Here is a 16202-nt window from a genome sequence, read left to right on the forward strand (position 1 = left end):
AACACCATAACTTTTGTTTTCAAAGACAAAGTTGTTCAAAAATGATTACAATTTTAACATATATTCACTTTGGCTCGATATGACCACCTTTTGCCTTGACTATAGCCTTCAAACGGTCAAAAAATGAGTTGCATGCTGCACGAATGTGATCTTGAGGTATTTTGGCCCATTCTCATATAATCGCTTTTTTCAGCGCATCCATACTGGCATATTTTTTAGTCCTCACCTTGCTCTCCAAAATGGACCAGAGAGAATAGTCCATCGGATTTGCGTCTGGCGAATTCGAAAGCCATTGTGTGGAGTAAATGAAGTGTGGAACATGATTTTTTAACCATTCTTGGTTTACACGAGCTTTATGAGACGGTGCCGAGTCCTGTTGGAACGTCCATGGTCTACGACCGAAACGTTTTCGTGTCAACGGCTCTAAAGCAGCTTCTAAAACATTTTCCCGTAGTAATAAGTCGAATTTTTTTTGCCGGGGTTAAAGATCATTTTGGAACTTGTAAGCCTTGATCTTGAGCTCATTTTTCAATATGCGTCGAATGCTGTCTTGCGATATTATCAGTTCTCTGGCCATTTTTCCACCACTTCGACGTGGATTTCGTTCAAGTCGAGCCTTCACTTTCTGAACCCTTTCTGGAGTTGTTGCGGTTTTTTTTGGTCCACCTCCATAGCGTTTTGCAATGCTACCAGTATCATTGTAACGTTTTATAGTGCGATACACAAACATTTTATTCACTTTGAGGTGACTGAGCTCACGAACAATGGCTGGTTGTGATTTCCCAGCCAAATATAACGCAATCACACTCTTACGTTTGAATTCCATCACAGAAAAAAAAAACAACAAAACTGAGACGCAAATGTCTTTGATGGCTTATAAACAATATATTGAACTGTCATTAGAACAATTTTGACGTTGACGTCATGAGCTGTTTTACAGATACAAGCAGTGTGAAATTGGTAACACTTCACATCGTTCACCCTGTATTTATACTTAGTTTTTTATATTTAATATATTTTCTTATTAAATATAATTGGGAAAATTAAATAATAAAAATAGAACCATTAGCATCCGCTCCTTGGTTTATTGCTAATTGTTAAACCTTTTCAAAACTCACAATAACAAATTACATGTCGGTATAATCGTGCATACATGCATATGTATGTCTACTCGACTAAGCTTATCTTATCATTATCACACCTTACTAATACATACACATATACATATATGTAGCGTATTATATCACTTAAGTGTATGTTGATTTATTTATCCATATTAATATTAATTTATTTACTCTTGCAGATCAATAAATGCAACATGATGAAAAACAACAATAAGGCATAAATAACGGCTATTAAAAGTGTAATGAAAGTGAGCAACCTGCAAAGGAGCCTAGTTATTGAGAGGTAGAGCGAGGCCGAGCGAAGACCATTAGGAGACAAAAAACTATTAGCGATTATTATGCCGTTAATATGAATAAAAGTAAAAACAATTTTCAATTTCCCCTACCAAGTAAAATTACAAGCGGAAATCGTAAAGATTGAGACTTCAAGCGCGCTGGTCTGAGAAAGCTATGAAAAGTAATTATAAAACAACAACAAGCACATAATAAAAATAGCATTAACAGCGGATATATTAGTAATAACAAATAAATACTAATAATAACAACATTGCATCGCTTATCAGCAATCGAATTAATAACGAAGATAACAACAACAACTTAACTAATATACCACACCACCATGGACGTCACCAGAGCGGCTATAAAACAAAATAGCATTGGCAGTGCAGCCAGCGGCATACCGGCGTCGCGCGATGAAGTTGACTTTGTTGTTGTGTCCGCCAATAATAATAATAATAACAACAACAATAATATTATTAACAGCAAAATCATGAGTAATGGCAGCAGTGGTCTCAAAGAGACTGAAAATGCGGCGAGTGCATTGAATTCAAATTCGAATACGACTTCGAAAATGTTTGCGAACTCGAAAACACTAAAAAATGAGCATTTAAAATATCAGCAACAACAACAACAACACACACAGCAGCACAAGGAAACGACAAAGAGCAAGAAAAAAGTTGTGGCACACAGCAACCCCAACAACAACAGCACAAATGAAGAACCAAAGAAGAAGAGTTCAACTATGGAGCGTCTATCATTATTTTCCACACTAGGTCGCCGCTTCAGTCAGAAGGCATTGGGTCAGAAAGATTCCAACGCAAATACGTCAATTGGTGTTGCAACACAACAGACACCAGCACAGACTGGAAAATCTGCAGGCACGGCAAATGCGTCAACAACAACCGCAACTGCGACAGCTACAAAAACTCAATCCTTCACACCGCCCCGTCAACGGACATTTGTCAAGAGCTCTTCAATTGCTCGACTTTTAGGCAACACTTATCAACATCATGCAAAGAAATTTGAGAAAAACCACCATCCGAGCAAAGAGAATAGCAACAAATCCCAATTGGATGGCAAATTCCATACGTACGGTGGCAGACGACGTCCTAGTGGACCCTACTTAGACCGCTTTAAGCGTTATTCCAAAGATGATGGTGATGTTAGCTCCAGCAACAATGATGCTGGCGACGAGGAACCAACAATGGATTTCACCGAAGTTCTAGCGCTGGAAGCTGACATCGCCGATGAACTGCAAAACGCCGCAAATGGATTGGAACGTTTCTGTGATCATAGCACAGTGGCGGCTGGTGATAACGAGGCAGCTGCGGAATTGGGCAGTAAGACGATGCGTACGCTGTCGCGTAGTCTAGGACGATTGTGGGGCAAGCGTTTGCATAGTGTGGATATAAGTACGCCAGATCCCGAGTACAAGGTGTCATATTTGGGCAATGTGTTAACTGGCTGGGCCAAAGGTGAGTCAAAATGAAAGACTAGTGAGAGACAAGGAATTTCAAAACATTACCGCACTTTCTTAAAATGATTATAGGTACGTACCACAGTACTTGGCCGATCGGCTGATGTGAGTAGAAGAAATTCCTGAAGACTGACACTCTTATGCAATATTATATTTTAGATTCCGTTAGTATCGTCTGCTACAAATACTCGTATTTTCATAGCTTGCCAAGCTTTGCAACATTTCTTCATTGTAACATTTTGATTCCGATATAAGGGACATTCCAAATAGAAGCTTACATCTTTGGCAGGTTCCTTACAAGTCTTTACAATGCAGTTAGAATCGAATTGGTCAAGTAGTTTCTAAGTTATTGCGGTCACGCTTCCTTTAGACCACTCTTTGTCATTATATTATCTGGAGAACAGTTTTCTCGGAGTCTTTAAGGACAGTGCCATGTATTTTACAACATGAGACATATAAAATGGGGTTTTCTTTTCTTCGAGAGAGAATTTTCTTTTTTATTGGCCTACTCCGTCCAAAGAAGCACTTGCTGGTTCTTCTTTAGACTTCAGAAGATTCGGTAGAAGCTTTACTTATTGTAATAAATTTGCGTCCGTCGTTATAAATGTGCTTACTAAGAATGCTCCAGAGATTGTCCATTAGATTTAGGTCTACACTAACTGCGAGCCACTTCAGCACAGGACGAAAAACTCGGTGCGAAAAACTTCTCTGTACGCTTAGCGCTGTGGAATGAGAGCATTGTCCTGTTGATACGTCCAATACTCACCGTCAAATTCTTCTGAAAAAATTTGAAGCATTTGTCGTAGCTCGCAAATATCTCTTTAATACTTCTGACAACCATCAGGTCCATCAAGATAAATTTTTTTTTTTTCATCGGTAAAAATTATGGGTTGCGATTCATCATCCCAGAACTTTTGATTATCGTCGAATTCGAGTCTATCTGTCTGTCTATCTGCGTGGTGTAAGCTTCTGTTTAGCTAATCTATTTCACATTTTAAAACTTTAAATTTTCTGTATTCTTCTTTTCGTATCATTGAGAGAAAGTTCACATATATTTTTTTAGTGCTGATATTTTTTTTGACAGCCAAGCGTCTTATCTCTCTGTTACACCTGTCATCAATCTTAGGCTCCGAACAGTTCTTTCAACTTCTTGGTCTTCAAGCTTTCTGGTTATTTAAGGCATCCAAGATAAGGATCCAATATAACTATTTTCACATTTTTCAAAAATTAAGCAGTTAACGACAAAAAATTGTTGTAGATAAAACTTTTCGATATCGTTAAGGTTCATAGGATCTCGTCTATAAAAATCCTGCATGATTTTTATTTCTCTAACTAGCAAAAAATTAAAAAAAAACTGTTAAAAGCTGACTTTAAGTTTGTCGGTCAAACAATAACGGTTAAAATTTGGCTTATTTTCTAAATAAAAGCCTTGGCTAAATATTAAAAAATTTAAATAAAAGATTTCAAAAATATATAATTTGCTGGTATTGGGTAATTCCGATTCAAAAGAGAAGAAACAAACTAGCTGCTATTTGATTCCCTTATAGCTTAGGAGTACTTTCACATGATTTTCCCATAAAAAAAAATGGGATCATAACATAGGCAGTTGTTCCTATATTAAATCAATCGTTGTTGTAATAAACCTAGCAATTATATTAATCTCTTCAGCTTGCTCGCTCTCTTCCTCATCTATTGCCTCCTCGATAACCACTAATTTGGGAGCTGACTTAGAACGGTCTGTGTGTTTGTTGTTGTTTATAATAAAACAACAAAAAATTTTAAAACATCGAAATTTTTATTATAAACGTCATAACCGGTTGGGTCCCCACCTTAAAGGCTCTTGCCGATCTCTACAGAAGATCACTCAACAAGGCAGCCTACATGGCATAGACGAGCAACTATAGGCGGAGAAACTTAAGGCAAAGGATGACCAAGCAGATTCTTACCGAGAAGGGAACCTGTTTTATGTTGTATGCCACTTGATAATTATTTCTTAGAGCACAATAAGATAGAGCAGTAAAGCTCCTATTAGTAGTGCCGTAGCCATAACCATAGGCGCAACATTACATCATTTGTCGATTAGTCATGCCGTAACCATAAACACCTGATATTGAAATAGAATTAATGACAACATTTGCATTTTGTCATAAAAAACACGCATAATTTTCCACTAAGTCAATTGATTTTTCGTCGTTCATTTCTAATATTCTAATTTTTATCGCAAATATCAAAAGAAATGTAAAGTATATTAGTTCACAGCTGCTTACGGTTATGGGGAAAACCAAAATTCACGGCGTTAAGGTGCGGCACCTATAATCGTTTGCAGTGATGCCCATATGTTTGATCAGAACAGCTGATTGTTATGGTTACGGTTATGGCTAAGTACGACACCGCTAATCGCAGCGCATACCGTTTAATTTTAATTTGGTCCGGCTAGATTTCCGAAAAACTTAGACTGAAAGAAAGGTTTCTTCACTACGGTTAGAATTATAATCTCCTCTTCGAACTATTTTCCATCACGTGAAATCTTACTCCTGCTGCTAATTTTCTAACACTTTATTTTAGTGGCAGGATTTTCGTATGGGTATACGTGAATGTACAAACCTTTTTCTACTAACTGAAACTAAATAAAGTTTCTCGATTATCTTTCTGGTCTCATCAGGTGAGGGTTGCGTTGAAAAGCAACTGAACACACTCTGGCGCAACTATACACAGAACAATAAACCCGACATGATCATGCGCATCAAGGTTTGCGCTAGTGGCCTGAAAGCCACCACACGCCAACACGGACTCACCGAGTACTGGGCCAATCGCATCACACACTGTTGTGCACCAAAGAACTATCCACGAATTTTCTGCTGGGTCTACCGGCACGAAGGACGCAAACTGAAACACGAACTGCGCTGTCATGCGGTGCTCTGCAGCAAGGAAAAAGTGGTGCAGGATATTTGCAATACGCTAAAGGTGGGTAACTGGGCTACATTGTCCAATTATATTTAGATGTACTTACATATACACACAAACATAGAAGCTCTTCTAACTCAAACTGGTCTTGTTTTACAGGAAAATCTTGAGCGCGCACTGCGCGAATTTAAACGCGAGAAAATTCTCAAGCAGAATGCGCGTCTTAGCCTGGCCAATGCAGCTTACGAAAATCCCAGTTTACCACGGCGCAAAATACTACTTAGCGTGGGTGGTAACAACTATCGACCACCGTTGGAGCGTTCTAAGTCGGCTCCGAAATTAATGGCTATCGAGGAGGCAATCGGCGAAGAAGAGGGCGAGGATGCTGAAGAGACCAATGAGCCAGAAATGAAATCATGCTGTCAGAAAGATTCACTCTACCCCGCCATGACGTTGGGGCGCCGTCGCTGTCGACGCGGCCACTCTATAAGGCGCACTGGCAATGCCCGGCCGCTTTGCAGCATTTCGCTCGACGAATCACAACACCGTAAGCAGCTGTTGGCCACTGCAAAAAATACCAACGACACATGCTGTCACAACAAGCTAGCCACCAAAGATTACGCCAATAAACAAAATGCTGCGCCGGCGTGCGCTGAATTAACGGAGGAGCAACGCAATAGCTATGGCTCCGATGACTCAGATGACTTTGAGAAACTGCTCAAGTACAATGATTACGATTCGAGTGCTTCCTTAACAACAGAACTGTTGCCTTACTTCGATATGCAACTGCACAAGAACACCAGCAGTAGCTTGAGCGATTTGTGCGCACTGAAGGACGAGGAGGAACCGCTTAGCATGCTGCCAACCATCAACAGTGATCCGATGGCGCATCCCGAGGGTGATCTATTGCCCAACGACCGTGCTGGTGCTGAGGAGGAGGACGAAGAGGAAACGCGTGTAGGCCTGCGTCGCAATGGTGTCTGCAGTGACGGCGAGGAAGACTACCTGGATGCCGAGGACATGTACTTTCGGCAAGCGACTATTTTGAATATTTTGCACCGCAATTCGATGCGCAAAATGGCACAACTTTCATTGAGCAGCGACGAAAGTAGCAGCATAGAAACGAATGTATCAGCGCCACTACAATACCGCCATCAAATGCAGTCATCCATATCCTCCAATGCCTCCTCGAACACAACCACCAGTAGCTCGTTGCAAGATGGCCAAAGCGACATGACTACGGGCAAACGACATAGCGCCGCCGACAGTGATGAGGGTTCCATATCGAGTGGCTGTGAAACAGCCAGCACAGTGACCGCCAATCAAGATGACCTTTCACTGCAATATCGCCACGATAAACAACTGGTGCAACAGCAAGCGGCACTGCTTGGCGTGGATGATGTACAATTCTTCAATATGCACATCGACGAACAGTCACCCATCACAGTCGATGAAATCTACCAAAGACTAGAGTCGCGGCTGCAGCGACGCCAAAATAGCGATGCCACCACTTTCAGCAGTTCCAGCACAATCACACTGAAAATGGGCACGGGCAGTGAGGGCTCGCTGAATGACTCACCAAATGAAACAATCAAACAAAAGTCCACAATTGAAGAGCATGTAACCAATTTAGCCAATGGCACATCGCGCATGCGACGTCAACGTCAGCGTCAGTTGGTGCCATCAGCAGCGCCCTCACGCGATTGCCCCGCAGACGATACCGACTCAGAGTGCAGCGACGAATCAGGCTATGTGGAGTATCAGGAGCGCGAAAAGACTGTTAGAGAGAAGGTGTGCGAGGTAGAGAGGCGTCAGCTACAACAACAACAGCAGCAGCAACACCCTGTGGCACAACAGCGCATGTATAAGCCACAATTGCCGCCAAAACCGACGCCACGTCATACGCTGACCAATGGTGGCAGTGCTGCTGGTGTCACCTCGACGATGTTGGTAGGCAACCCGCGCGCAGGCAACAGCACAGCAGTGTGAGTGGCGCAGCCGTACATATGTATGGTAGTGTAACTTCATCCAGTGAGAATTTTGCGTGGTGCAAGGAGTGCGTGTGGGAGCTTAGAGCTTTTGAAGCCCAAGCGTATGTTTTAGGGCTACTAAGTCGATGAGCGATATCGGAGCTCTGTAAGCATTTGTGAGTCGCAGTACAGCAACTGGTCCTATATGAAGATATTTTGTACTATATATAATAGTAACTTGTTATATGAGCCTCAGCCGCTTTTAAGTTTCCTTATTTCAGGATAGATTCCCAACAATTTGTCAGAACTATTTGGTTTCGGTTTACTTTGGTTTGGCACATCAATTATTCTATTTTTGATACATATATATACATAAAATACATTGATTGAGGATCAAATTTGGCTGTAACGGATTTATGTAATAATTTGTAGCCAAAAGTTTACAGTTTTTCGTGGATGGTTAAGTAGTATCTAGCATTATTTTAACGAAAGCACGCGCAAGTGCTCTGAAGTATATTCAACACGAAGTTTTCAAGTAACAGCTCCATTAAATATGTATGTATGTGGGGAAGAGCTCAAATTTCAAACACAGTTTTTTCGAAGGTATTCAAGGAGGCTTTGCTGGGTTCGTTCGTTCAAAAAGTGAATGGTTTCGTGATAAGCAAAATTTTGACGCCATAAATGATCTTTACCTCTAATTTAGCAACCAAATAATGTTTTGAACTTTTTTCCCCACTATTATAAAAAAATGTTGTATGCTTAAAATTTTTTTTGAATGATTCGAACCTGAGTGTAATGTTACAATAACACAAGCAAAAAATTTTGGGACTTTTAGTATCCGAAATTCCTTAATAAAACTCTTCTGCGCTAAACGAAACCCTCTTACAAATCAAAGTTCGCTTGCTCTAAAACCTCGAACATCTTTTGCAAACTTGCGGGTTGACTCGGTTGTCAGATGCTGGGAACCCAGTTGCATAAAAGGATATTCCTACATAAATGAAAGGCAAAATAATGATATTTGCAATGACAGCTGAGCTCTACGTAGTTCAAAAAGCCGGTCATCAAACTCGTATGTCCTTGTGAGTGTATAGCCGCGGTATATTCTACATGCAAAGCTATTGCGGACAGAAATTCCTCAAAATTATAGAAAGTATTTCTTCTTACACCAGTCGCCTCTCGAGAAACTCTAACCGCATTTGTACAATGAAAAGGTTTATCATGTGAAGCTCTTCATTTAACTTCACATTCGAGTAGTAGCTCAACCCGTAAATCCAAACATTGTGTGCGCACTATTAGTTGTAGTTATTACTCTCTTCGGGATAATTTCAATAAGGAATTAAGGGCAATAGTTGAGAAAAATATTTTTTAAAGGAAGCCTCTCAATTTTTTTTCACATACTTCATTTATTTCTTGAAATTTTAGTGTGTTAAAAAATCTGTAAAGTTCAGTTGTGCTCTTGAATACTTAATTTTCAGGACAGAATTATTTCAGCAGTCTGAGTCAAGCTTACCTGAATTTAAGTCGTATGTCAGAGCTGCTAATTTCAATACTAATTCAATTCAAAAAACAAAGTAGTGAAAACTTTTTGAAAGGCTGTTCAGCTTTACTCTAAAACTGCATGCCAGGTGCGCCCTAATTAAAAAAATTATAAAAGTAGTAGTAAAATTTTATATGAATTTTTCAAAAAATCTAAACAAAATTTGAACTAGAAAAATGTTTCTCCTTAATATTAGTAACTTTATTGTTGTAAATATGCATATTAGTAGAAATATTAGTACACATATATACATATGTAAAGAAAAAAGTATGAGGTAGAAACATTAAAACTAAGAGAAAATGCGCCACGAACATTTCATTATTAGGAAAAAGGGGAACTATTTGAAGTAGATACGTAACCAAATATACAACAAAAAACTAGGCGAAATAGCAGACAGATATATTTTTATATAAACGATTACGGTGCGGCCTCGATATAATGAACTTGAATTTGAAGAAAAGTCTGTGCAAAGTAATATTTGCTTTTTACTGAAGAAATTTTTGGCATAGAAAATCTCAATGGAGCGAAATTTTATTAATGAATTTAAAGTAAAACGTTTGAGTTTTATTCTAAATACAGCTTTGAGGCGATAAGCTGCTTCAACAATAATGAATTATGAACGAATTTAGGTACACATTTTAATAAATTATGCAATCTTATGACACAATTAAATATAAATATAAAAATAAAAATTTAATTTAATTAAAAATTAAAATTAAAATTAAAATAGAAACAAAAGTATACAAATATAAATTTACTAAAAAATAAAAAAATATAAATTTAAATTAAAATTAAAATATAAATAAAACGAAACATAAAAATAAAAGTGAGAATAAAATAAAATGAAAAGTAAAACTTAATGTAAAAATAAAGGTAAAAGAAGAAATAAAATCAAAAATCAACATAAAATTAAAGTAAAAATAATTATTATAACAAAAATTATAGTAAAAATATAAATAAACTGTAAAAAAGATTAATATGAATACACATACATATAAATAAAAATAAAAAAGTTAAAGTAAAAATATAAAAATAAAATAAAAGTATAAATATAAATGGCAATGAAAAAATAAAAAATAAATAAAATCAAAAGTTAAAATTTAAATAAATTAAAATTCCAAATAAAATTAAAAGTAAAAATAAATATTAAAGCAAAAATTATAGTAAAAATATAAAAAAAGATAAATATGAGCACTAATATTAATAAAAATAAAAAAGTTTAAGTAAAAATATGAATGCAAATATAAAAATAAAATAAAAGTATAAATATAAATTGCAGTAAAAAAATCAAAAATTAAAATTTAAATAAATTAAAATTCCAAATAAAATTAAAAGTAAAAATATAGAAACAAAAATAAAATAAAAATAAAATTAGAAATTAAATCAAAAACCAAATAAAATTAAAAATAAACACCAAAATAAGAGTACAAATATAAACAAAATTAAAAGAAACAAACTACATTTTTGCAATTGATTTACCTAAAATTTCTTCACATTCCTTATACCGAAATTTTAACAATATATTGAATAAATATAACGAAACTATAGTTAAAATGTATTCCTATTTTTATTTCTTCTGTTTTTTTTCAAATTTATTATATCGAGGCTTCACTATAATTCACCCAAAAACTGTCATATACAACACTAATTTGTACAAATTACTTTTTTATATAAAATTACTTAGACACATATTTAACATTATAAATAAAGTATGTATAAACATTCATTGAAAAGATTATTAATGCAAATAATAAAATAAATATAAATAATAAAAGTAGAAATAATACAAATGAGTTATAGATTAAACATAACACAATGACGTGCACCAATATTTAATACTAAACAAAGAATTTTTTTATACATTTCAGTTTGTTAAAAAAACATTTGAATGTGCTTTATTTTGTTGTAATTGTGAAATTAGGAAATTTTCTAGTAGATAATACACAAATTTATTTAAGTTCTTTTTTTTTGTTTTGAGGTTAGAAGTGCACAAAACTATATTCAATTCGCGCTTCTCCATTCAATTTCCAATAAAAAAAAATGTACACTTGTGCTGCTGATGATTGTGTGTTGAATAATTATAAAATTCCCATGACGACGCCTAAAAGTTGACTATTCACAAAAACCAATTTGACAACTGCAGAATATAAATTAAAAATTCATATTAGCTGCGGTTATTTCGACCGAAATTCGGCTGACATAAGTGGAAAATAAATAATTTATAATATTATTTAAAAAAATATTAATAATAAAAAGAATTTAAGTGCATATTTAGTTGCCTAGAGAAAGCAGAAGAATGTTAAGTAAGAATATCTGCAAGTTAAAGCGAAGAATTCCAACTACTAATAAATAATTGTTATTATTTAAATATAATTTTCTTTATTAATTTTTTTGCATTAATATGGAAATAAAATAAAATGCAATTTCAAAAAACAAAAAGAGAAAATGTTTACATATTCATAACAGTCAGGGAACTTTTATTAAATATTTAAAAATATTTAAAATGCAAATGATTTTATTAATCTGTTATAAGCTTAAGAAAATGTATAATATTTCTTTATTTTAAATTTCCATCGCACAGAGATCTTCGCATACATAACTAATAAACAATTTATTTTAAACAATCTTAGCATTCATTTGTACATACACACACACACATGCATTCATATACTTTAAAATTATACTTTCACATCACAGCACTTTAATCCGAACTCAGCTGCATTGTAATTGGCAGCGAGATGTACTAAAACAATTTACATTTTAATAATGAAGTTTGTGTATCGACTATTTAGAAAGGTGATTGCGTAGCGGTTATTTATATACTCGTACACTCATACACTGATGGAAAATCATCTATGCATCTCTGAATTTCTATATATGAATTTGAAATATTATTGTAAAACATATTTTAAGTATTGCCTACAAATGTACATACATATCTCTATAGATATTATTCATAAATATTAAAATATATTTACAAATATATACGCACCCACACATATATAAGTGAATGTATGCAAGTAAATGAATTTGAAACGAATTAATAAAAATCTTAAACGAATTAATGGAAAATTTGTATTTTCATTGACTCTTACTGACATAGGGAGGGAGGGAGCATAAATGCGTACGAAGGTTGAAATCTCTCTAAATACCTTTGTGCATTGACTTTTACGTGTATATGTAGGCAGTTTGTAACAAAAACGAACAGTGCTCAAATAGCAGGTATGGGAGTAGTAGCAGAGCAACAGAAGAGAGAGCAGTAGCGGTACACATGAATAAATTCGCAATTCATCGATTCACCCTGGCCGATTCTAAGTTCTTTACTACCACTACAACTACATCATCATCATAGCTTCACAGTTCGGTGTGAACTTATCTATGGTGGGCCCCATTGTTTTCGTTGAAATTCGCCTCCACGTCACTCGTTCTTCAGCTTTTCTTTTCGGTTGACATCAGATACGCCCATGGTTCGTATGTCCTCTTCTATGTCACCTCTGCACATTTTTCTCGGCCGCCCTCTTCTTCCATCGCCTTGTGGATTTGTTTCGAACATCTTTTTTAGAGTTCCATTATCACTCATTCTCGGAATGTGACTTTATTTGCGCTTTAACGTATCTGATAACATTTGCACTTCTGAAAAGTTTGTCTAACTCGTCATTGTACCGCATGCGGTAATGATCATATTCAAATCGTACAGGGCCATATATCTTTCTGAGAATCTTGCTTTCGAAGCAATTAATTGATCGGCTTCATTTGATTTCAGCTTCCAGACTTCGCAACCGTATGTTCGCGTAGGTCTTAGGAGGATTTCATAAAGGGTGATCAATTTAGAGGCATCGGATTTTAAGTTGAAATTAAGCAACGAAAATTCAAATTTATTATATAAACCATTCATGACACTTATTTTTTAAAGATAAACTCTTTCAAATGTTGGCCGCAACTGCGCCGTAATTCTGCCATCCGTAAACACCAATTTCGAATGACTCGGCATCTCGCGAATAACTTTAGTAATGTTGACCTCCAATGCCTCAATCGAAGCATTAAGACTTTACATACTCCCACAAATAAAAGTTCAAAGTTATGGATAGCGTTCACCATTCACTGTTACATTGGCGCCAGCCTCATCTTTGAAGAAATATGGACCAATGATGCCTCCAGCCCACAGGCCGCACCAAATGATTGTTTTCAATGGATGTCCTTGAATGATTTCGGGCTGCTCTCTTCAGTCCAAATACCGCAATTTTGCTTACTGACGTAGCTATTAAGCCAAAAATGGGCTTCACCGCTGAACAAAATTCGTAAAACTTGCAAATTCTTACTGGTTTTGCGTTCATGTATATTTATCTTATTTTTTTTTTTTTTTTTGATATTTTTCTCTTTGAGAGCGAATTCTCGGAAATTAAGTTACTGGCAAGTTACTGGATAATTTTCATATGAACAGACCTAATGCTGGAGTTATAGCTCGCAATATCAAATGGACGCACGGAAATTTAGTCTTGAAATATAAAAAGTGGGAATGATTTTTAACCGATCTCTGTATCTGTAAAAAATAAAAAAACTTGAACAGTATCACTTTACTGTTTGGTTTAATTTTTATTTATTTATACGAAATATAATTATAAATAGTCCCATCACAGGAGTAACGCAGCTAACAGCTGGAGTTATCGACCTCTGTTGTAATTAATTTCAAAGCTCGAACAGCTAGAAATGCTGTACATGTTTTTGTGAATACCTATGCAGCAAAAATTACTCATACGCTCGGTATGCATGCAGCCCTGTACTTGTAACAGAGAACGTAAATTTATAGAGAAGGCGCAGTCCCGGCCCGTTCCTCATTTTGGGCTCTAACAATACACGGGTAAGAAAATGAAATTAGCACAAGTTAACAGTAGGAAATTAATTAATATGGCTGCCGGAGAGAAATGAGAGGGAGAGAGTGATACGCAAGTGTGAAAAAATGTAGTTTACATTAGCTTACATTTGCTTGCGTACAGGACAGATTTGTTCATTTGATATGTCCATATGATTTGTGTGCATGTTTACAGATTTGTTCTGTATGGTTTTTTTATGAAAATTGGGCGTAATTGTATGTATGCATGTTGATATACATATATTAGCATAGGACATATGTATATTAGGTTTACATATATGAAAATTGCGCCAAATATTGAAAAGCTCTTATGATTATATCGGAGTTAGTTATAAATCTGTGAATATTTTTTTAAATATTAGTGTCCCAGTTTCTTTCTGGTTCACTGTACATACATAAACTGATAATCGTATGCTTGGATGTCGTTTTTAATACTTCGTGCCTATTGAAAAGCTTAATATACACATCCATGCATGCATGCATGAAATAGAAAGCAGAAAAGGGATCTATTTATTTAGAATGCGCACTTTCTCATTATTTTATTTACATATTTATAAAAAACTTTTGAATTTAAAAGATCGGGTTTAGGATAATGCCGTATGGGCAATTTTAGGCCAAGTATAATGATTTATTTAATGAAACTTGGTTGAGATGTTAGGGAGTGGCTCATGAACAACTTTTATAACTTTCAATATTTACACGCATTATAATACAATGCACTTATAAATTGGTACAGTATAATACATATATGTATTTTGTCAAAATTTCACTTCAATTCATAAAATATATGGTCACAAACGTATTTTTACTGGTTTTTATACTTGTATTCAAAACAACAATATCCTTTCGCTAAATTACACAATTTTAACAATAAATTACTTGAAAACTATAAATCCCCGGAGGGTGCGGGTTCTTGTTTTATATATGTATATGATTATACAGAATATACCTCAATTTAAATTTTGACTTAATCGATGTCAATATCAATATTTTTTCATTTCAGGAAATGTACAATAAATACCTATTATTTATAGTATTGTAATATATATACTATATATGAGTAGTTAACTTACTTGTTGGTAAAAATAAAAAATAGAAATTAAAAAAACTAGTGTTTCAATTTTCTTAACTTAAATGAACATATACCAATAATTTAATTCGACAGGATTTCCTTACAAAATCAATGGCCCCTATTATGAGCAACATTCGATCTTCGACTGTAGTCGAAAGTGCTGATCGAACGAATTTTCATTTGGTATTATGGTGCTCATTCGTTGAAGAATAGGACTATTGTGAATTTCGATCGCTCGACGCATTTACAATAGATAATTTTTTCTCAGCTGATACAGCAAATCAAAATAAAAGAAAAACCGATTGTATTGAAATTCTTTGCTAACAACATTTTTAAAAGTTAAAAAAAGTATTTTTTGTGAAAATGTGTACAACGGAGTTGTGGTTCGACGATTTATCGGACGATGAAAGATTAGCGGAACTAGCTAGAAGTAGAAGTAGAAAACAGTTGAGGGGCGCATCCAACCCCCTAGAAATGGCTTCCACTGAGTACGTTTCGAATTTTCAAAAAGTGTTGACGTACTTAATATTACAGAAATTTCCTTACAGATTTTTAAAGAACTTTAGATCATCTAAAGAGGCTTTTATGAACCTACTGTCCAGTACAGAAAACTAGTTGCAGCAGTGCACCCGAGCCAAATCCATTCCAAATATTTTAAAGCTAGCCACAGTTCTGCGATTTTATGCTCAGGGATCGTACCAATTGAGTATTGGTAATGAAGGTATGCTAGGACTTGCTCAACCCATTGTGTAGGATGATGCTGAAGATATTGAAGTGGAGTCAAATAACGGAGAAGTAGAAAGCATAAGAAATGAAATTTTGAGAATATTATAGAAAAATCTAAAAAGTATTAAATAGAAACCCTTACGCCACAGTTTCTGTTTTATTTTTGTTATAAATTTTCTTAATTCAATTATTCGTCATTCGAAAACAATATGTATTTCAGTTCCTCTACTTTTTTCAGCCCAT

The 16202-nt window shown here is 35.2% G+C and overlaps 1 protein-coding gene across 5 annotated transcripts in view; it reads left to right on the forward strand.

Annotated features, from left to right (window-relative positions):
• LOC129235674 (uncharacterized) overlaps positions 1 to 8163 on the forward strand; it is a 206045-nt gene extending 197882 nt beyond the window's left edge. For all 5 annotated transcript variants that reach the window (XM_054869652.1, XM_054869653.1, XM_054869655.1 and 2 more), the window contains 3 exons: positions 1304 to 2878; positions 5543 to 5844; positions 5944 to 8163. In XM_054869652.1, the coding sequence (XP_054725627.1) occupies positions 1744 to 2878; positions 5543 to 5844; positions 5944 to 7773 (3267 nt within the window). In that variant the 5' untranslated portion in view covers positions 1304 to 1743 and the 3' untranslated portion in view covers positions 7774 to 8163. The remainder of the gene's footprint in view (positions 1 to 1303; positions 2879 to 5542; positions 5845 to 5943) is intronic.
• The last annotated feature ends 8039 nt before the right edge of the window (positions 8164 to 16202 follow it).

This window comes from Anastrepha obliqua, chromosome 1 (assembly GCF_027943255.1).
Source record: "Anastrepha obliqua isolate idAnaObli1 chromosome 1, idAnaObli1_1.0, whole genome shotgun sequence".
NCBI lineage: Eukaryota > Metazoa > Arthropoda > Insecta > Diptera > Tephritidae > Anastrepha > Anastrepha obliqua.